Source organism: Poecile atricapillus, chromosome 2, assembly GCF_030490865.1.
Source record: "Poecile atricapillus isolate bPoeAtr1 chromosome 2, bPoeAtr1.hap1, whole genome shotgun sequence".
Lineage (NCBI taxonomy): Eukaryota > Metazoa > Chordata > Aves > Passeriformes > Paridae > Poecile > Poecile atricapillus.
Window position 1 is genome coordinate 47,271,628 of NC_081250.1, and position 23,153 is coordinate 47,294,780.

At 36.2% G+C, this 23,153-nt stretch overlaps 1 protein-coding gene across 1 annotated transcript in view; it reads left to right on the top strand.

Moving 5' to 3' along the window:
- Nucleotides 1-3,831: 3,831 nt before the first annotated feature.
- Nucleotides 3,832-23,153, top strand: part of SEPTIN7 (septin 7) — a gene marked incomplete at its 5' end in the record, with an annotated part of 63,314 nt that continues 43,992 nt past the window's right edge. The window contains 2 exons of the mRNA XM_058831073.1: nt 3,832-3,855; nt 6,670-6,772. Coding sequence (XP_058687056.1) covers nt 3,832-3,855; nt 6,670-6,772 — 127 coding nt within the window. The remainder of the gene's footprint in view (nt 3,856-6,669; nt 6,773-23,153) is intronic.

Sequence of the window (23,153 nt, forward strand, 5' to 3'; positions counted from 1 at the left end):
GGTTTTTGCAGAGAAAAAAAGTCAATGCTGAGGTACTACATAGTATCTTAACAAGTGCTCATGGATTGTAGAAGCATTATTACACTAAATGCTGCTACCTGAAACCTGCATTTTAAGAATGTAGTAAAAAAACCTGCAAGTTGCAAGATGTGCAACTTGCGCATGTTTGCAGAAATTCGACTAAAAGTTCTAAAAATACGATTTTAATTATTGAAATAATTGTTAGAGCAAATGCAAATTCTTGTGTTTTAGCAGCATTGACATATTTTCAAAGATTGTGTATGAAGAAAACTTGCCCTACATCTAGTTACCTTACCGAAACAAATTAACACCATGGCAGATATAAATTGTAGAAAAAACTATTGTGCTCAGAGGGTTCCAGCTGTGTGAAATGCATGAGGAATGATCAGCTTTTCTTTTCATTGTTGATGACAACAAACATTGCTATCATATGCTGAATGCGGAGGGTATCTGCCTTTTCTAATATAACTTTGTGTTGTGGTCAGATTTCAACAATTTTTGGGTTTTCTCTGATGTTGCCGGGTACTTTTAAAAGCAGTATTTCCTAGGAAGGTGACCAGAGGAAAAATAAGTATTTCTTTCTCTTAGTGTAAGTTTGATTGAGAAGTGCTAAAGCCAGCTTTGATTGGAAAGGACAGTGACTTCCCACTGTCATACTGCTTTTCTGTTTGATGTTCTATTTTCTCTCTAGCTGTCTTCATTAATATTTGCTGCTGGTTTGGCTATGTCATAAATCCTCAAAGAGCTTTCATAACATTGTATTACAGGCTGTTGGTTGCTGCCAGTGCACAGCAGCTGCGCTTACCCATGCTCAGTGTGAACTGAACTCCCAGGTTACATGTCATAGAGGTAAAAAATTACTTTAGCTTGCCTTGGACTTGCATCTTCTTTTGACCAGAGGGATAAGGCACACTCTTTTGTCAGGCACTGGACCTTGGGCCAGAGACTCTCATCTTTTGGCCCAAATGGTAATACCTGAAGAATGACTTTAAATGTATCATTCCTAACACAGTCATCCCAGAATAAAGGAGAAATGTAAATTACAGTGTCTGGGCAATAACAAAGACGATAGACTTCTATGAAAAGAAAGGAGTTTTTGTCTTTTTTAATCAGTGATCTCCCTTAGATCTGCTTGGGAAGCCACTGATTCCTTGTTTCTCTTTTCACTCATTTGCATTGTTAGAGCAATTTGCTGCTGGCTATTAATTCATTGATTCAGATGATGGATCCAAAAACACCAGCTCTGCAGCTGGTTTATGTGGGCTGTGACATTTCGCTTGAGGGAGATGTACATTAAACATTGACATCCACGGAGTGGATGCACTGAAAGTCATCTGAGGCCAAATTTATAATTGTATGTCTTGCCTTTATTTATGCTAAGTTGGATTGGAGATGGGTGACAACTGGAAGAACATGAAAATATTAGAAGACTTGATATAAAATGGTAGCTGGAATGTGTCATGGGTGAATGTGAAGTGATATACATGGGCTGTTGTGTGCTGTATGCTCAGTGGCAAGCTGTGAACATTTTTTAAAGCTCAGGAGTGAGGTCTTGTGTACAGTTCACAGTGTCTTCAGCTCAGTGCTTGGAAGGAGTCAAATAAGTTACATGTTGGAATTGGTAAAAGCATCAGACAGTAAGAGATAGCCCATGATCAGACATTGGATCTGTGTTTTGCCCCTTGGATACTGTGTGTAGCTTTTGCCCTGGCCTCTTCAGAAGAATACAGAGCTAGAGTAGAGTTATGTAAGAGCAGCAGGAATAACGAGAGACATGAAATGGCTTCTTTTGAATGCAGTACATTAGATGATTAGGGCTGTTTTTCAATGAAGATACTACTGTGCAGCAGTTAAGCTAACAGGAGGTAATTTTGAAATGATAAAGTCATCCTCTTAATAATGTACAGAGGAAGTCATTGTTATGGTGGATGCTGGCTTTGTGATTAGAAGAGGAATGCGTGTGGAAGAGAAGTTGGTCAAATGCTATTTAAGTGACGAAATACCCTCATCCCAAATGCTTGTGAGGTAGATCTTTGGTGACTGTGGAGGTGTTAAGAGAAACGTAAACTGCTCTGTTTATTCTGCTGTATGTGCTACCTTAGATGTATGTTTCTGGCCACTGTTGAAGGCAGGAACTTTTGTGTGACCTATGTGGCTGCTCTTGCTGGATGATAGGTTTTGAAATAGAATGCTTTTGTTCATGGAAGGAGGCCCTTGTGTGCATCTGTCTTCCTCCCAAAGCAAAGGGAGCTTCCTCCCAGAGCGTCTCGCGTCACCTTTCTGCGAGGCACAGAGAAGGACTGGCATTAATAAGCAGTGCTTTGCTCTTTTGTTCTCTCAGAAGAGTTAAGTAGCAGTGTACCTGATGTGCTGGGCTGTTATGGCTCTGGCTGCTGAAGGAACATGAAGAGGGCCATAAAAACAGTTTATATTGCATTAGGTAGAAAAGCAGAAGGATACTTCAGTGCCACTTTGAACTGCTGTTTCCATCACAGTGTAAAATTTCCAAAAACTGATTCAGACTCTGGGGACTATAGGATTGATTAAAAATTAGATAGTAAGGTGCAGAAGCATCTTAACTGCTGGCCTAGAATTTGCTATTAAGATTTTTTAAATTTTTTTTTTTTTTTTTTTTTTTTTTTACTCTTGGTATCAATGTCTTGAAGTACATAAGTATAAGAAAATGTTTAGTGACAAAAAGAAACTTCAAGGATCTTGGTGATACAGCTTTGTAGTTCAGGTATTTTAAGTGGCATGTTGGAGAACTGTTGTAGACCTCTTGTCATGCATGGAGTTAGATGTTGTGGAACAGACACTTAACTTGTGCTCCCTACTTTGTTCATTTTCTGGCTGTTGAACCATGACAGTTGTGCCCAAGGTTGTAGCAGTGCTCTAATGCTCAGTGTTGCAAATGAAGTGAATTGACACTGTTCACTGAATATATAAAGTGACTTAGAAATACAGAATCTTGGGATGCTGTGATGATGGTTTTCATCTTTGTACCTTTTCCACACTAAAATAAAGATACTGTGTAGTAGTGTGGTGAAATGAGATTGCATAAAGAAGAAACATTCCTGAGCTGATTACAGGTTCAGCTAGCATATGGCAAACAAAAAACATGCTGAATAACTGAAGAAAAGAGCTATTGTATAAGTACCTGTATTGATCATTAAATGGCTGGAGTTCATGTAGTATATTATCATGAAATTAGGTTGTTTTATGTATAATCCAAACTAAATTAAGGTTACTAACAAAGTAAATTAAGGAGGCCTGCAAGAAAGCTGAAGAGGGAATTTTAACAAGGGTATGAAGTGAGAGGACAAGGGGAAATGGTCTTAAACTGACAGAGGACAGGTTCAGATTAGGTATTAGGAAGAAATTCGTTATTGTGAGGGTGGTGAGGCACTGGAACTGATTGTCCAGAGAAGTTGTGGATGCCCCATCCTTGTATGTGTTCAAGGTCAGGTTCGATGGGGCTTAGACCAGACTGACCTAGTAGAAAGTGTCCGTGCCCATGACAGGATTTAGAAGTAGATACTCCTCAAGATTCCTTCCATCCCAAACCATTCTGTGATTCTGCTTAAAATTCTACATACTGAGCATACGAGGTGGAAAATACTGTGGGTTATTTTGATCAAATGTAAGTAACTTTTCCTTCTTTTCTTTTTTTTTCCTCACACTGCCCCTGTTCCTCTCTCTGTATTGTGGCTGTACCTGTATGGACTCATTGCTGCAATGGTTCAAATTCATCGTTTTACCGGACTACTTCTGGATGTATTCTCTTGATATCTTCAATCCTGAAAATGATGGAAACGTGTTGTTTACAAAGTAGCTGTAAGTATTACTTTGATGCAGATGTTTTACAGTTTATGTGGGAATAGAAGGAGTGAGGAAATAAAATTGAGTTTAGGTAGAAGCTGGTTGAAAATCAGGAAGGAATAAAAGTTAAGGGGAAGGTATTGTAAGTATTAGAAACAGGAGATCTCATTTGGCACCATGTTCAAGACAGTGGAAGTCAATTCTTTTGCAATAAAAGGTAGTAAGTTCTTTTAAAAGCTGTTGCAAACTCAATTCCTAATTTGTTTTGGTCTTACTGAAAGTAGCAAGTTATGAACAAAGGCAACCATTTGAAAAACAGTACACTGAAATCTTTAGTTTTAATTGGTGTACTAGAAATCTGAATCTGGAATGCAGTTGCAGTTGTTTAAAGACTTTTTCCTATCGACAGCAAATGCTCATATTAAACACAGCATTAATGCCCAGTGTAACATTTGATACATCTTCATCTTTCTTGTTACTACCATTTATATTTCATTATCTGGAATTGTGGGTGTAATAACTGTAGACCCACTTAACAGAGCAAGCAACCCAAAAATTGCCATTCATTCTTTTTTAGCATTTCATACTCAGTGATCTAAAAGTTCTTAGGAATAGAACTGTCCTAAGTGTGGAGCTCTATATAAATGGGAAGGGAAGAGAAATAACTTTGGTTCAAAACAAGAAGTATATGGAAACCCATTCTTTTAAGCAAAAGAAGAATTAGTTAATGAGAGGGTGAGCTGTTTCTGGTGAGCATGACACACGTTAAAAGCTATGTAGATACTAAAAAATGCAGTTGGTTGACTAGTAGAACTATTAGGAGTGTCTGACTGTGATTAGATATTTCATATCTGGTTGGATGAATAGCACATCCATATCCTTAGTGGTTACTAAGGACATGCACTGTTAAGGAGCTCTTTAATATCTTAAAAAGCACTGACCCGCATGTCATGTATTATCTCTGAAGTATTTGCTCCTGCTCAGGGTTTTAGATTGTGATAAATTCCATTCTTTACATGAAGTAACAGATTGGAAAATTATAACAAATATTTGGATTTTAAATTCCTGGCTGATATTTAAAATATTTTAAAACCTTTCAGATGAGATTATAGCTGCACCAAAAGCTATACTGAAACAAAAAGGTTCTTTTAAAAAGTTCCGTGATGACATGATGCAAAGATTCCTGCATATAGAGAAGTAATAACATTTGTTGCATTATGAGTATTTAAACTTGAACCTTTAATTTAGTCTTTGCAATGATGTAGATTTGTTTGAGGTTAATAGTTTATTTGCCAAATGGAGAAATCAGTTGTTTGACTTAAAGAAGAGAGTCCATTTATTGACTATTGCTGTTGGACTGCCAAGAGGTTAGTTCTTGCAGTCAGTACTTTAAAGGTGATAGTGGGTTTATATGCTTGCTTTAATTAAAAAATATTTTTAATTTAAAAATTATATGCTAATTTAAATATTCTATGAAGTGGAATTATTTTCAGTTTTAGAAAGAAAATTTTCAAGATAAATGAGCCAACCACATACCAAACTTAAATTAACCATACTGTATCCCATACAGAGAAGCTCTGAGGCAACAGTGCCTGTAGTAGAAAGCTTTTTTTTACAAATTATTTTTCAGAATTCCTCTATGCTCATGAAGATAATTTTAGAGAGTGGGATTTAAACTTGTACACAGCACTTCAGATATGTGGATATGTACAGCTCTCTTAAACTCTGAAACTGGGGGGATACCACCATCGCATGACATCCTCTCAGCTTTGCATGGACATAATGCCTAAAGGCTGAAATCGTTGCTCCATGGCAAACAGTGCCTTGTGTTGCATTAAGTACACAGTTGTCTCAAGACAGCGTTTTAAGTTTTTCAGATATATTTGTAAAATAACTAAACTGTCCAGTCTCATAAAACAATCCCTTGTTTGATAAGAGCTGTTTCATTAATAAACCAGCAGTTGTAGTATTGTGCTGGAAGTGTAGTGTAAAGGTAGCACAGTTGGGCTTTAAGAGATGGCTGCGTCTAGTACAGTGAAGAGGAGGCATTTTAAGCATCTCCAGCGTTTTCATTAATGTGGTGAGAATAAGTGATGGCTAACATCCAGAATTCTCTTGTTTCCCAGTAGGCACTATTTTGGGTAAGTTTTTCAGAGTATGAGGCAACTGAAGTTTTGCCTGTACGGAGTGTTTGTTGCAAGGCATGCTACATTAGTGTAAGTCTGGGTTTAACATGAAGGCCTCCAGTTGAGTGACACAGAAGCAGAGGTGTCAGGTTGGTTCCCAAAATGTTGAGGCGGTACCACCATGATGTGGAAGTATAGGAAAGGTGCATTCATGCTGCTGGCCTGTATTTCAAAGGGACATTGGTACCAGGTTGATTATGTTTTAATTTGTTTGCACTTGCACACTCTTGTGCTTGTACAAACAGTCATAATATGGCAATTGTATTTGATCAAAATACTCCTAGTATAGCTGAGTTGTTGTGCCAGTTTTTTGGCTATCCAGTAAAAGAAAAAAACTTTTTTGTATATTTTTTGCTGCAGTTCATTGCACTGTCTTAATGTAGACAGCTTGCGTTGTTGAGAAGTTTAGTAGATAGCACTTTTCTACTAACATGAAAATGAAGTGAATATTTCAATAACTAAGAATACAAGCCAACAGAGAAATTACATTAAATTAAAATTAAATTAATTAAATTAAAATGCATTAAATATATAAAATACATTAAATTAAAATTAAATTTTAAAAATTAAATTTAATTTAAAAATCAAAAGGAAATTACATTTCCTTTTAACTTTTTTTTTTCCTAAATATCTCTTGCTTTAGCAACAGAAGAACCTTGAAGGATATGTGGGGTTTGCAAATCTTCCAAATCAAGTTTACCGAAAGTCTGTGAAGAGAGGATTTGAATTCACTCTCATGGTAGTAGGTAAGTTTCTTTCTTTGTTTTGAGTGTTGATCGATAGAACTATTTTGACATAATTCTTAAAATCTGTGATGATGATGATGTAAGTATGTTTTGCATGATCTCAGGAGGAAATACGGATTTTCCCCTGCTAGACTGATAAATCTAGGTTCGTTAAAAAGTGCATGTCTGGTCTGCAAGTTGATGAGGAGGCCAACAAATGATGAGAACTGATGAATAAATGATGAATAAATTATGAGAACTTAAGACTATTCATACAGTCTTAAAACAGTTTGGTGTGGATCTGGCCTCAAATGCTGCTTGCAAGTATGACAGAAGTAATTTGAACTTGATTTTCATTTGAATAAAAAAAGAATGTTTTTATGGTTGAGCGCAACATGGCAAACCATGTACATAACCAGGCAGTAGGATCCTGTCTATCCTGCACTTCTGTGGCCACAAAACTATGCTACAAAATCAAAGCATTAATTTAAACAAACCTTTCTAGTTTGTATGGTTGCAAAGAAAACCAAATGTAAACAGTTTGTTCCCTATGGACTACAGAAAATGGGAAATTATAGCTAGTTTGAATGAATAATACAATTCAGAACAGTTTATTTAGGCTTCAGTGATGACCCAAATTTGTCATCTTTCCTCCTAGGAAATCTCATTTATTTTTTCTTGCTCTTTAGAGTCCTTTTATGTTAATAGACTGCTAGTAAAGTTGTGTACATTTGTATGTAACTGATGCTACTGGATATGTGACCTTGTTTTGACACGGTAATCAGCAAAATAATAATAATAGTTTAGAATGTTTTATAATAGCCATCTGTCACTTTGTTATCTAGCTTTATCTTTTGTAATTTGGCTAGCTTGATAGTGCTTTGTTTTGTAATTGGCACAATGGATATCTTGTGCAGACTTTATGTGCAAGTAGCATGTAACATAATAGTACTATGGACAGAGTTAGAAATCAAGGGCAAATTGGTGCAAACTCATTGTATAGATCATGTATATTTTTCTTTTGATTACAAAAGTGAGCTAGAATTTTAAAATTTGAGGGTTGCTTTTTTCTTTTGGAACTTGATGACAGGTTCCTTTATAGTCTGGCATTCAAGTACATAATTCATTATTTGTCCCAAAATTGTTAAGTCTAAAGTAAAATTTGGTTTTCTGCTATCTACAGGTAATAAAAAGGAGGAAGGGATGAAACTGTCCTTGTAAGTTGTAGATGTAGGGATGTGCTAGAACTGGAGAAAGTCTGCAAAATTACCTTGATGTTCTCATTTCCTTGTAGTATAGTTTTAAAGCAATTACATTTAGGAAAGCTGTAGACGACTGTGAGCCTCAAGAAGAAAAATTGGTCCAAAACTAGACTGAAAATTACTAGTTTTACTATTTTTGTGTTTGCTACTAAGTCTTCATTTGTTTACATGGAAATTTGTGCCACTGTCTGGCTTACTAAGGGAGGTGTTAGTATTTTCCAAAATTAAAAATGCCACTAGTTCTCTTCTTACGACCCCCAAGTATAGAAATCAGCAACTTGAAAGGGAGTGCTTAAACAAAACGATGTCTGATCTTCTAGTACCCTGCGGACATTTGGTGAGGGATGGGGTAGAGAAATTATTTTGTTTTGAAGTTAAGTACCTGGTAATAGTATGCCCTGAAAAAATGTGTTTGTTTTTAAATACGAAGATGAAATAGTTTGTGTATTACTGATCACTTGTGTTGGTAAACACTGTAATGTAATCTGCAAGTAGATTGTGAAGATTATAATTATTTGTTGCTATATTCATCCTGTGATGTAGTGTACTCTAACTTGGTTTGAGGTCTTTAGCTGACATAATAATACTAATCTGTAATAGTAAATCGAATTATACATAAACTACTTGGTAAAGTTTCAAAGTTAAAATGTAGTGCAGATTGCACAACTACTGATCTGCTGTTGGAGGTACTCGGTGTCAGTGTGTTACACATTTGTTCTGAAAGGAAAAAAAAAAAGAAAAATAGTATTTGTGTTGCTAAACGGGTACAACAAAGAAAACAAATAATGTTTGGGATCTGGGAACTGTGTCCAGCTATTTTCAGGTGTCCATGAGGTTTGATATTGCAGCTAATACATTTGTATAGAAGCTGTTTTCCTGTTGCAAATTTAGTCTGGAATTATCAGTTAAACTTAATAGATGTGCATAGCATTATATCTGGCTTTTTTGGAGTGTGTAGTGTGAAAATTCACTAGAGCAGTGTTTGGAGGGGATTTGCCAGTATGATTGTACTGTTGTGTGTGTTTCTACTGCTGTAGAAACAATTCTGGTTTTAGTTTAACAGTTTAGTTTAAGATTAGTTAAGATTAGTTTAAGATTTTTGTGACTGAACAAGTAGTAAGTACAGCATCAAACAGATCTGGTGCTTCCAGTAAGAATTTTTTCAGGGAGGTAGATCAGTTTTGCAAAACATTTCCTGTGCCTGAAGTGTGAATGTACTCCATAAAAGACATCTTTCCCCAGCTACTGTCATTGCCCTGGAATTGATGGAGCTGCTCATGGCATTGTGTGGTGGCTTCCTGCTGTTCTTTGTGCCAGTGAAGTTGGAGAGTGGGCTTTTCAATGTGGTCACGCATAAGGCTGAGTAGTTGTTGAACAGCCTAGAGAGTGGTTTCTGAAGCAAATTTTCTCTTCCCTATCTGAGCTAAGTTGGTTGGTGGCATTGTTTTGGACCCATGTGGACAGTGTTCGGTCTTGTAAGTCGCTCTTTTGAGTCAGGACTTGGTAGGATTGATATATTTGAGGCTTGTAATGTTAATAAGCTCTTTTCTGTGAATAGAGTTGCTGATTTCCAGGTGCTATGATGTTTACATTAAATATAATTAAGGGGTGAAGTGATTATGAACTACACACATACAAGTATAAGAGGATGTCAAAATACCTTTCTTATATCAAATGTTCTAAGAATCATTAAAAAATAAACCTTAATAGAAACTGGTGTTACTCTATAATATCTAGTTATAATAAACATTTTGACATTTCTATCTCAGTTTGTTTTCTCTAAATTTTATTGATTCTTTTGTTAGTGTTCATAAACTTTTCTTGAGAAACTGAAGACTGAAATAGCCCTTCGTTTTCCTTATTAATCAGTTTTCATTGATTTGTCTTCAATCTTCATGAGACAATTTCATATTAGTAATAATCTCAAAGGCTGAGCAGTAGTTTTCATCATGCTGCTTTTACAACAAGTTGGTTTTGCAGAATGAAAACTCACGAGCACCTCCTCTGAGGATATTATATAAAGTGAGCAGAAATGTACATTTAACTGAGCTCCATTCTTGATGCTTTCAAAGTAAGACATTTAAGTAATGATTTAAAGCAACTAATTCTACATCTGCAGGATTAAAGCTCAGCAGTGGAAAAAATGTTAAGTTTGCCTTGGTAGCCTGCTTCCTTCATAATCTTGTGTAATCTCTTCAAGTATAAAATGATTGTTGAAACACTTGAGAACCCGACATAAATATTTAGTCTGTCTGAAATCCAAAGAGTATTCTCTGTATTTCTCTGCTGCTCAGGTTTTTTGGAGGAAAGTACATGTTTAAATCAGATGCTTAAGAAAAGAAAACTTACAGAAGTAATACCACTGTGGTTAGTAACTCACAATTAAAGTCTTAATTGTGGAATTGTAGTTCTGTTTGTTAATATAATTACACTTGCTTAAGTAGTGGGTGGTGTTTTTGCTTTAGTGTATTTGAGGTGTGGAACAAATAGTTATTTTTCAGTGTGTCTTCCTTCTAAACACTGAGTCAGGAAATCCCTCTTTTGTTGTTCATGTATTGAAATGACGCTGCTAATGGGATTTGAACCAACACCCAAGAAGATGCAAAGTCATAATTCTCAAAAATTCCTTTCTCCTATAGACCTTATGTACTTAAGAATATGTGTTTGTGGTGACTTTTCCTAGAGCTGTGTATTTCAAAGTGTTCAGGCTTCATGAGTTGCCTTAGAAGCTGAACTTCTAAGTTTGGGGTTTTTATTTTAATGTAATCTTATTTCCAAAGTACAGAACACTTACACTTGAGTGGCTTTCCAGAGGACCTATCTACGCAGGTCCTAGTTCTTGAGCAACTGTTCGCTAGCTTTGACTTTGAAAGCTGTTTTGAAACCTCTCCTATAGTAAATTGCCTGTTTTGTTTCCAAATTGTTGCCTTAGCCTTGTAGATCACCTGTAGATTACAACTAAAAGGAGAATGCCATGCAATATTGTTGGAGTGCTTCATTTGTAATTATATGCGTACTCAAGTGTTTTGGTTTAAACATGGCTTTTTTGGCATGGATGCAAAGAAAAGGACTGTATTTTGCAAGACTTGAAGTTACATTAAAGAAGCAGCACACCCTGATTTTAAAATGCTTTTATTGTTCACTGAAGAAAGCTTGGACTGGTTTAGTACTTGCATCTTCTGGTGATGGATCATGTTCTGATTAGAATTACCCTCTTCACTTGTTCCCTTTCTGAATCAATTTATTTATCAAGCCAACCAGTGGTACCAAGACACTCAGCTACTCACAGATACTTACTCTTTACTTGTCATCAATTTCAATGCCAGGAACAAAATCATTTATCACAGGATAGGAAGAGTAATTAAGTGAAAAGTAACCAGTACAACTAAGTAGGAATAGTTTTGGGATGTTGCCAGTTCTTGTTGGTCTGCTGTTAATGAAATGCTCCTAGTTAAGGTTTCCGTCATGTCTCTACTACCACAGTATCTGAGTAGGTGTTTGGGCTTTGGTTCCACCTTCATTATCTGGCTGCTTAGGATCCTACACTGCCATTGCTGAGTGTGCAGTGCCTTGTGCATGCAGTCAGGAGAGTACAGTCTTGTGTACAGGACTGGAGTAGCATCCTCTTGTTTTTACAAAGAAAAAGCATGTGGTGGAAAAGAACTAGCAAGATTTCTTCCAGGTACCCTGCATCCATTTCCCTGTAAGTTAACTTCTTCAGAATACCTGAATTCCTCAAGATCTCTCATCCTCTGAAAACTGACCTGTGGCCATTGTAAGTCTGGCTGCAGCCTGTTTTGGGCTACTTGCATGGCAACTGCTTGTCTGGTACTGCTGTGCCAGGGGGCTGGGTTAGATAGCACTCGTACAGTTCTCAGGGTACTTTTTCTGTAAAGAAATGTTGAAGTCTGGGTTCAACTGTTGTGGTATAACAGAAATAGCTCCTTCAGAAAACTAGATAAAAAATTAAGTTGCAGGGATTCTGTTCACAGGATTATGAGGTTTCCATGAAGTATAGCTTTAGAAGAGGTTGTTGTTAAGGTTACAGAATTCTTTAAAGAAATAACTTATTGTATTCCACTAATGATGTCTACGAAGTATAAAAATTGATAGCTGAATACTTTAGCATGTACCTGATGGGGATGCCAAAGCAAAATAGGTTGAATGCACTAGAACTGGCAGAGGTAAAACCAAAGGTAATTGAAACTGGTAGAACTCAGAATGGAGCCAGTGTGTGCCAACAGATTACATGCTTCTCTGGAGTAATGCCTCATCAATAGCCTGTCACTGCTTTTTATGGAAAGAGGTTGATCAGAAATTTTTGAGACAGCAGAATAGGATGAATTCTGAAAGTCTTTAATGAAGAAATAAGTGTCTTTCCAAGATGTGAAAGATCAGTCACTTAACAGTGAGTTTACTGGCCTGCGTGATTTTCCAGTGAGTTACTTTTCAGACAGGAGTTTGAAGTACATATTCATCTGAGTACTTGACTTCCGTTAGAAAAGCTCTCTTATTTTTTTGTTGGTTTATGGATGGATTTTTTTCTTATTTTTCCCTGTTCTCTTTCTTTTGTAATGCAGTGAACTACAGTTGGCAGCATACTTGCTGCTGTTGCCTCTTTTGTAGTGTTTTGCTGTTCCTTTTTTTCTACTGCTGGGGAAAGAAATGTGCACAAAGTCTAAAACCTGATGGAAAAGAGAAACTTTTTACAGTGGGTTATTGTTGAAACTTATTGTAAGGGAAATTCAGTTAATCTACCTACTTGAGTTTATCTAGAAACCATACTTTTTCAAATACTTTCACAAGTTGCTTATAGCATAGTGGCTTTTAATTACTCAATAGGAAAAAAAATTGGATCTCAGTTTTTGTTAAACTCATTTTAAACATTTTCCTCTCTGCAGCTTAAAGGTTCTAATGAACAGAGCTAAAGTTGGCATTTAATAGGATTGATCTTGAATTCTCATTTTTAAATTGTTTGCAATTAAAACATTAATTGGAATTGTAGTGCTTACTGGATAACTTCTAAAGAGCCTTTGGATTTTTGTTTTCTTATTAAGTGTTTGGATGCAAAGCTTCTTGAGTAGATTATATGAAAGCCAACTACAGTAAGGTAGTTCTTATTGGATGCTTGCTGTTACATGACTCAAGTTTTGACAACTAACCTTAAGTACCAAGTATTAATGTGTTAAAATATTGAATGGAAAAATAAAGAAAATATTTTTGTAAAGCTTTGGTGACTGTAGATGTAATTGATCTGTTTCTCATGTGGCAGTATTTTGGTCAGATCCTAATTTATCTATTAAAATTCTTTGTTTATTGGCAAAGGTTTTTATGGGAAGAGATTTATATTTCTAAGTGTGTGGATATGAGCCCATAATTTGGCAAAAATCTGCCTGTAATCTAAATGGCTTTTACTTTTTTTTAAAAAAAGTGATGATTCTGTTGCAAACAATTTTTTTTTTTCTATTCCGTATATTGTTTTCTTGTCAGTCTCATAACAAATGCTGTGAATTATTTTATTGGATCTCTAATAGATTAATTCAGGAAATTTCATAAAAATGATTTAATGAGAGACTGTGCTCTGCATTGTGTAGGTATCATCTTCACTTTTGATGCTTTGTGAATTTTTTTGGTGGTTCCCTACATAATCAATCCTGTCACAGTACTAGCTGTCTTCAGGCTGTCCTTGCTGTGTTCCTAGCTGCATAAATATTTTTTCCAGGTGTTTTTTTCTTCTCCTACCTTCCCATTTTTTTGTTGCACTTCTAAATAAAAATGTGCTTACTGATTTTACACATCCAGATATGTGTGCACATGCACACAAACACACAGTTACTCTGTTGATACTTAATTTTTTGTAGTAAGCTTGTTCATTATGGTGAGATCAGCATTTGAACCTGGTCCTTGTTCCCATTGATGACAGGTTTGTAGGTCACAATTTAGCTGAAATGCGTGCATCTGGCTTTTTAATATTAGAATAAGGATAATTAGTAATGTGTGGAACTTGAACGTATCTTAGAGAAGGTACCAGACTAATGGATGTTTTATTTCTTAAATTGATTATAAGGTGGCCAGCACTTGTTTTGTTGCTACTCAACAGATTGTCCTGAGCTGTCATGTGCATGAGCAGGGTGTGAACTAAATGTTGTGCATCTTGTAAGCAGTGACCTGTTAGAAGTCACATTTATACTGTTTCTAGTTCCTTAGCCTGTGATAATCAGGTGTCAGGATACTGCAGCACTGGTTTTTGAAGCCATCATTGCTACGAGCCCAGAGTGAGATTCAAAGTAGGAGCCAGTTTCTTGTAGAGGTAAATATGCTGTATAAGTTTAAAACTGTTGCTTATTTCTTGTTGGCTGAAATGTTAGTCTTGCCTGCTGTATCTTGAAATGCTGGCAACTTTTTTAAGGAACAGGTTCATATTGTAACCAAAGTGATATTCTTAGATGGAGTAGTTGTGGTCTAAGTATACAGTTGTAGTAAAGCCCATGTGACCCATTAAATGTGATTCAATATGATTGTTTTCCCTCTGGCTGATTTTACAGCAGTCAGTTCAGATCTTCTTTGTCAATCCATTTTTAACAGTTTTTCTTCCTTTTCCTGTGTTTTTCTTTATGTGTAGTATGGCTGTTATATGCAACTGCTTTATTTTGGGTTTTGGATATTTTTCTGTTGAGGTTCTGAGCATATTTACTGATAGAGTTTATACCATACTCTTGTCTTGAATTTCTCGTATTAAAGAGAATGAGCATCTTCTGATAATGTTTTTTCTTACTTCTTATGGTGTATCTGATAGTATTTTCCAGTAATTTTTACCATAATACAATATGTAAGACAGACTATTTAGATTTATCTGTTGTTGGAGGGGAGAAAGGCTGCTGAAGCTTGCTGTTCCATCAAATTACTTTTTTCTGTTTGAGTTCTTGTCATCTGTTACTTTCATCCTGATTTTTCTCTGTAGGTAGTTTACCAAGAGCACAAATTTGAGAACTCTTGCATTCTATTTTGTAATAGTGCTAAGTTTCTTTCAGTGTTGATTTAAGCTATGTTAAGTTTGTAATAATGCCATTTGGTGTAGTTCCTTCCCTCTGTTAAACTTGAAGTTATTTTCAGGGGTCCTGGTTTCCTAATTTCACAGTTACTTCTAGCTTTTTATCAGTGAAATTTTGGTTTTGGTCAAAGATGGAACGGTAAGCCAGAATAGCACTGATATCTTACGACTGGAACCACGTGTCTGTCAAAGTTAATGCAAAATGAATCATTCTGCAACTTCTCCTGTAAAGGATAAACAAATGTGTTTCATTGGACAGAGGCTTCCCCAGAAGGGTAAAAATGGTTTGTGATTCAAGGGAATTAAACTCAGCCTTCTGTGGAATGAGAAGCAATGCAATGGAAGGACACAGATAAATGTGAGCTGGATAAAAAACATCAAGTGTCAGTTCTAACAGCATCTGGCTATGCTGTTTTACTGCTTGGGATATGTCAAGTGGTGTTGCTTTCTGTATAAGGTGAGAGTTCACGTTTTTGAAAAGAATCCTGGAGTATTCCCAGCTGACATCTCAAACTGCAAACAGCAGCGCCTTTTAAAATAGCAGTTTTGCCATCTGAGGTCATTATATGTTGTATTTTGAATTTATGGACTAATCCAGAATTGTGGGTTCATTTTCTGTTTCTCAGATAGTGAAAAAATAGTAATTCAGTGGTCTGAAGTGGAAAGAAGTTGTTGGATATGTGTGGAACACTTTTCAGCACAGGCTCATGAGCATTGTGTTAAGATGAACGACTGTGAAACAAACCATTGCTGAAGTATATAATTATCAGATCTGCAGCTGCTGATGCGTGGTAAGATTGAATGGCATGGAGTAACAAAGGGCATTCACTGCACACATCCATTGGTTGTTCTTGCCTTCATGCACATTGCCTGTGTTGTTTATCTTGCAAGATGGAAATATTATGTGTTGTATTCACAAACATGGTAGAGAGCAATCTCGGGGGTATTCCAGGTTTGGCTCATGCAAGATATGAGTGATTCACTTGTGATATAATAATCTGATAAAGAGGTAGTTGATATTTCATCTACAACTGTCTTCTTGGAACCTGTGATGTAAATCTGTGAAACATTTACTTTCTCTCTGTGTTAAACTGTGATCCATTAATTTGCCTTCACATCTACATGATTTTTCTGATGAAGGATATTAAAGTTTCTGTCCCACGCTGCAGAGTTTAAAGGGAGCTGTAGGATTTCTGAGAGTAAACTTCTTTGTCTCAAAAATCAGCAATTCTCTTTCACCATCTGTTCCTCCTTGATTTGATGGATGAGACAGTTTATTTTCAGTTTCCGGTTATTTTTCGCTCTGCTGTTTTCCTTATTATCTATTTTAATCTGACATTGATGAAGATGATTGGTTTTCTTTCTGTCATCCCAGAAAATGCTTTATGTGACATTGGCACAGTCTGTCAAAGAGGCATTTGAGCAATTAATATAATACCCTGCAGTAAAAATACCCTCTCTTCACGTAGGACTGAATAACAAAAATAACACAAGGGGATTTTTAAGGACCTGAAGATGAGTTTTCTTGGCTCTTGGATCAAGGTGCTTAACTTGATAGGTTTAGCAACATAAAGTAATGTTCAAGTTTATTATAATTATTTTTAAGAGGATGTTCCTTCTTAACCTTTTGGACCCCAGATTCTAACCTTGTATCTCCAGATGTCTGACCAAAGACTTGGGGAATGTAGAAACCTTTTTGATGTTCGCACAGGTTTGTGACTAACCACTCTTCAGTGCTCTCAGCAATGGTAGTTATGAAAAGAAGTCATATAATCTCTCTATATAGATCCAATGTATGACACTTCCAGCTCTGAAAAATCCAGAAGTAACCTTGTTAGTACGAATCTTCTGATGCAGAAAGAAGTAACTGGAAACAAAATCATAGCCACCTTCTTTCCATGTATTCTGAAGCCTTTGAGGGAGCTGGTGCAGAGGTTGGTTTGAGCAGGACAAAAGAAGCCACTTTTCCCACACCCCATCTATGTTCCATGGCAGCACCATTTGTGGTGCATTGATTGACTTGAATGAAACTTCAGCAAAGTCAAACCTTGAAGAGTGTGATCATGGTTGCTCTGTCAAAACTCCTCCTATACGTAGGTTACTGTATGAATAAAAATAGTTTTTTACATTTGCTTCTTCTGTAAAGTTGTGCTGGAATTTTTCAATTTTTGTATTACTACTATTTATGTAAAATTTTTATTTGAATTATTATTTCAAGGATATATATTGTCTCGTATTTCTTCCTGAGTAACTGAAACTAAAAAACTAAACCAATTACCACTGCAGGGCAGTGTCCTTTTTCAGTGATTTTGCAAGATCAATACCCACTTCTGCTACAATACAGGTAGACCTTAATCCAATAATGCATGGTGCTTACTAATCCACTTAATAGACTAACACTGTCTAGTGGTTGAAAAACTGAATCCATGTTCTTAAGAAGAAAAACATGTTGTGTTTCTGAAATACTGTGCTTGCTCTGTGCAATTTGATCCTTTTAGCCACTGTTGTTTAATAGTGAAGTCCTTATATAATCAGATACTTTTTGGTGACTAAATGCAGAGAAACTAGTTGAGACCTGGATGATTGGGCCAGATTTCAGCTTTAAATATTTGTTAAATTGAAAAAGTTTGGCTTGAAATTATCACAGCTATTTCAGTCTACATTAAGTAAAAGGATGTGATTTTTATACGCTGTTTGGCTGTGGTTTGAACTGAGGACAGTGTCCAAAATTTTATTTGACTGTGAATTTATCTGCTTTGGTTGATTTATGTCAAATGGCAAACATTCAGAAAGCTGAATAAAATAAAACTGACTCAGAGGAAGTGTTTTTATGAGCTTTGCAGATACTTGGACTCTTAGAGATTCTACTCAAAAACAGTTTCTGCTTTAAGTAACAGTAAATGCATTTATTCTAGAAGTAGTTGCATAACATTTTTATATACCTGTCTAATTAGAAAGGAGTTGAGACCTACCATTCAAAGCAGCAGCTGTGCTGTGTAATCAACAGACAAACTTCTAGGCACTGTGTGTGTGTGTATATGTATTCAGTCTTGTTCCCTATTTTGGCACTCATCTGAACTTTTCTATTTGGTCTTTTTTCTATAAATAAACTTCATTTATAAGAAGTAATTTGCTCTTACTGCACAGTGTGGAGTGCTCTAATTGTATTTCTATTGCCTAATAAATGGTGTTGAGTGGCTGACTAAGACCAGGCAAAGATACTGACAGCAGGATAAGTAGGAAATCAGGAGGATCATCATAATGACAGTAGCTGAAATCATGTCATGGTACTAATTTGTAGAAAACAGCTCTCTGTAAAGATGGATGAAGAGGTCTCCAGTTACGTGCCTCCCACAGTTTCTTGATGCTGCACCTATAGAGCTCTTTTAGAGGGCTTCAAAATAGGCCTTCTACAAATAAATTTTAAGCAGTCATTTCTTGCTTGAACTTTGTGCCTCACTAAAGTCTGTGCCTTTGGTTTTTGAGAAATAAATTTAGAGTTTTATAATGTGTAGGACTGGCTGTTGATAGTTTCTTGTTTACTGTTTTCAAAAACTCACGTTGTAAAGAGGTCAAAATAAAGATTACTGTCAAATATCACCATAAACTTTGGGAGGTAAGTGATATTTCAAGGAAGCATCACTGTTTGCATGCCTTTTTACTGAATCAGGGAGTAGTTTGTTCGGATGGAATCTCTCAAAAGCCATCTGGTCCAGCCCCTCTTCAAAGCACTTTCATGTGGTTTCTCTTGAACATCTGCTTTTGTCCTCTCTCAGGAGGAGGATGCTGGGTTAGATAAATTAAGCAAGGTCCCATTTTGGAGTCACACTTGATGACAGTGGTCTGGTGTCAGTTGTGTTTTTGGACTTGCGGTGAAACAATAGGCTCTCCAGTCTGTCAGATGTTTCTGTCAAATCAATTTAAGGACTCAGTCCACACCTTTCCTGAGATAGCATTGTCATGTAGGGATTCATCATATGGATGACATACTGCAAAGGTATCTGCTATTCAGCTTTCTTCTTTTACCATTTAGGTGGTTTGTTTTGCTTCAAAAAAGGCTGAACTGCAGAAATGCTTTTATATCATTTCAACCAGCAGCAGAGTAGGAAGATGGAAGATGTTGACAGTTTGATAGGACTCTGAAATCTTTGTGAATCTAATACCTTTTAGAATCTGTGGTTAAATCTCTATCCTGACATGCTTTGCAGTTCCTAATCAGGTGAAGTTAGGCCACTCAGTATAGTGAGAAAGTGAAAATATTTTACCCAAAAGTAGGGTTTTTTTAGCCAAAGATGAAATTGAGTTGCCTCAAAATAGATGGAAATTAGTAGAAACTAGCATTTGATTAAAGGGCATAAAATGACCATTCTTATTTGAATTACACTAATTAGAATATACAGAATGTGAAGACCTTTTTTGGTATTTGTCTTTTTAATAAACTTCTACAGAAAAGATAATAAAATTAATGGGTAAATCCATAGTTGATTATCTTATTCCTCTACCATCTTAAAACAGACATGTTATTGCATCTTTTTTTTGATTTTTTTTGTGTCACTGAAAAGCAAGGAGACAAATGCTTCACTGTTACTAGCAAGATGAACTGCGAGCAGACACAGAGAACTTATTCTGCTTACTCGGATAAGGCTGTGTTTGTCGATATGTGTACTTAGCAGTTTCCTTAAAACTCCTGCTGTCAGCTTAAAAAAAACAAATCAATTTAATGCATTTAAGTAAAACATGATTAATATTTAAATAAGTAAATTATTACAAAGAAATAATAATAATAAAGAATAGCCCATGCTTCACTACTTCACTAAACATGTGGTTTTTACTTTTTTTGCATATTTCTAAGTAGTTTAGTGGAGCTACATCACACTAGGGTTAGGATATCCTCAACTCACCAAATGTAAAATATGCACTCAGGTTAGAGCTCTAGCCTCAATGAAGATGATTCTTTTCTTACTGCATTTGATTGTTTTTGTGAGACTTCTCATAACTTCTATATGCTCTTCATATTTGTGCTTTAGAGAGCACTTGTACAAATTTTGCTCCTTCTTGAGAAAGTGCCCATATCCCAACATTAATAAAGGGATGGGATTTTTTTTGCTTTGCTTTTTTCATGTTGTTATTTGTAGGTTTTTAATATGGAGCAGGATACTGCTTTCTAGTTCTCCAGCTGCTGAGAACTACACATTTGCAAGTTAAGTAGAGAAGTCACATCCTAGAGAAGTGTCACATTGTAAGCTGCTTCTGTTCATGCAAAAAACCTCAAACCTTCTGTTCTAACAAACCTGCTATTCATGCACTTTAGGTGAAGCTTGAGGCTGGCTCTTCTTGGGTAAGGAGAGCCTCTTAGCATTTTTAACTCCACAGAAAGATAAAATATCAACTCTGACACAGAAATACTGCATATTGCAGTGTCCTTTAGAGAAGTGGGTGTATATGCCCAATTTAGATTGGAAGTAAGTATTTCTGCATAAAGTATCTATCCTGTTAAAACACCTGGGGTTTTTTATGTCAGATATTACTGTCACATATACGAATAGTATTATCTGAGTGCCCTGGACAGCGCAGTTAACGTTACCTATTTATTACAAAGAAGCATAAATGTGCATTTTCTCTTACTCTGTAGCCTCAATTTGCTAATATCTCTTTTTTGTTTTTTGTATAAAGCCTCTTTGTAGATGAAGTTTTATGGTAAATTCTGTTACATCGAGATGCAAAAAGATGTAAACTCAGCTGAGTTTTCTTGATACATTGAGAAGGTTTTAAATGAAGTGTCATTAAAATAATTATTATAAATAAACATTAAAAAACCCAAAACCTGAAGAATCTCTATTTTCCAGCTGTGACTAAGATAACTGAAAAGACTATTTTTGGTCTGTAGATGTTCACATGTGACTTGGTTAAATTGTATCTTGAATATGTTTATGCTTCTGAGACTGGAAGATCAAGGTCTGTCTCTTGCATGCCTTTCTACCTGTTTAGTTCAAGCTGCTGTGTCATAGTAGTACTGTTGAGCATATTCAGCGTTGTTTCATGCCCAGTAAATTATAGTGCTCTTGTTTCTGATGTTTCTGGCTGTGGCTTTTTTGTTGATGCACTCTGAACCTTTTCCGGAAGGCTTTTTATTACTTACTGTTTGAAAACCATTTTTAGCTCTCTCCGTATATTCTGACAAAGTGACTGCATTTGTCAAAACATATGGATAGCTTCAGAGTTATCTGTTTCTAGCAGCAAACGAAAGCTGTGGTTCTTTGAGCTATTCTTGGAGAATATGAGGACTTGATATATATGCTGGGTGTAAAGGTGGGAAAGTACCGAAGGGGAAGGTGAAAACAGGAGACAAAGGAAACTTCTTGTATTGTTCTTAGTGTTGAGATGTAAATTTTGATTTGCAAAAATAATTAGTAGTTGAATTTCCATGAATAAAAAGGTGGAAAAATGTGACTGGGACAGATAGACCTGCTGTGTGCTGTCCTGTTGGTTTGAATCCCATGATTCAAATTTAGCATTGAGTGCTACTGAAGAACTGGGAACCATGTGACTGGCTGGTGATGAGGTGGGGAGGAACAGCAGAGAGCTGAGGCTCATGGTGAACCTTCGTCCTTGGTTGGGTCTGCTAACAGATATATTTCTGTTCAGCCTCTTGCAATATGCCAAAAGAGGTTGTCAGATGGTACCCCACACCCCACAAGGATTTCTTTTATTTTGGATCTGCTGAATACCACAGCATTTTTTCAGCAAACTGTGAGATCACTTTGGAATAGAGAAATTATATGAAGTAGAGGTGGTATGTTCCATGTTTCCCTAAAAGATTAGGGTAAATGAGTTGCCACCTAACAAGTTGTTACAAAGCAGGTTTGTTAGGGGAGACTTGTTGCTTGTCTTGAGTGAGATGTGCCTGGGATGCTGTGCATAGACACAGGTTAGAATGAATGCAATTCCCTATATTCTACTTAAGCTTTCTGGAAATGCTCTGAATATTGTATCATGGGGACTTTTTGAAAGCATGAATTCTCTACCTCGTTCATCAGGAGCTTATTTTGCGGCTTTTGTTATGTGGGAGCTCACTGGGTGTTTGCTGTTGAAGTGTTTTTTGTCTTAAATGTGTTTTGGTCCTGCCCTTTCTGTTGTCAAATACCACTAAATCCATGCAATACTCCTTGGGGTAGCTCTCAGTCTGACTCGTGGGTTTCAAAGAAGGGCATTGTAGAAGGTTAAGTATGGAATTGGTCCTTGCACACAGGTGATCTATTGGCTCATGGTCCCTCTATGGATGTGTTGACTGCTGCTGTTCTGAAGGGTTTTCTCCCTTTTTGCCTTGTAACTCATTGAGAAGTTGGTTCAGTTTCCTGCTTTCAAAGGGTGCTTGAATCTGATGTCTGTCTAAAACTACAGATGCTGAAAAGAACTCAAAAATATCTGGAAGCTACTCTGAAGTTCTTTGCCCTCATTAGCTCTTTTGAAACATGTAACCCCAATCTCATTTAGTTATAGAGACCTTGAGAATAGGAGCTGAATTTCGTATTTTTTTAATAAACAAAACCTGCACACAGAAATTATGGTTCTGTGTTTTTGCTGTTTTCTAAGAGTCTTACAAAGTAGCAAAGAAAATTTTGAATACTTTGTTGGTAACCTTTTTAATATAAAGTATAAGTTTTGCTAAAATGCAGGAAAACGTTCCCTTTTCATTTGCTTATATAAGTTGTTGTGTAATGCTGTTTTTGAAAGGTTTTTGGGTGTTTTTTAGGGTTTTTTTCTGCATGTCTATTTGCTCTTGGCCATATTTGAGTTTATGCATAATGACTATGACTTGTACTAGGTTGATAATTTAACTCCTCAAGCTTGTCGAAACTACTCTAGTTTGCCTTTCAGAACCGGCTTCTTAATATCTCAGTTCTAATCCTGCTAATTAGTAGTCAGCATTGACCATAAATAAAAACTAAGCACTATTGTGTATGCTCTGAACAGGATGAATTAAAAAAGCTTTCTGCCTTGTCACAGGCATGTTTTTCTTGGCACTTCTTGTTTGAGGATATATGAAATGTAGTTGTCTAATGTTGATCCTTCTCAGTTAAATGCACTG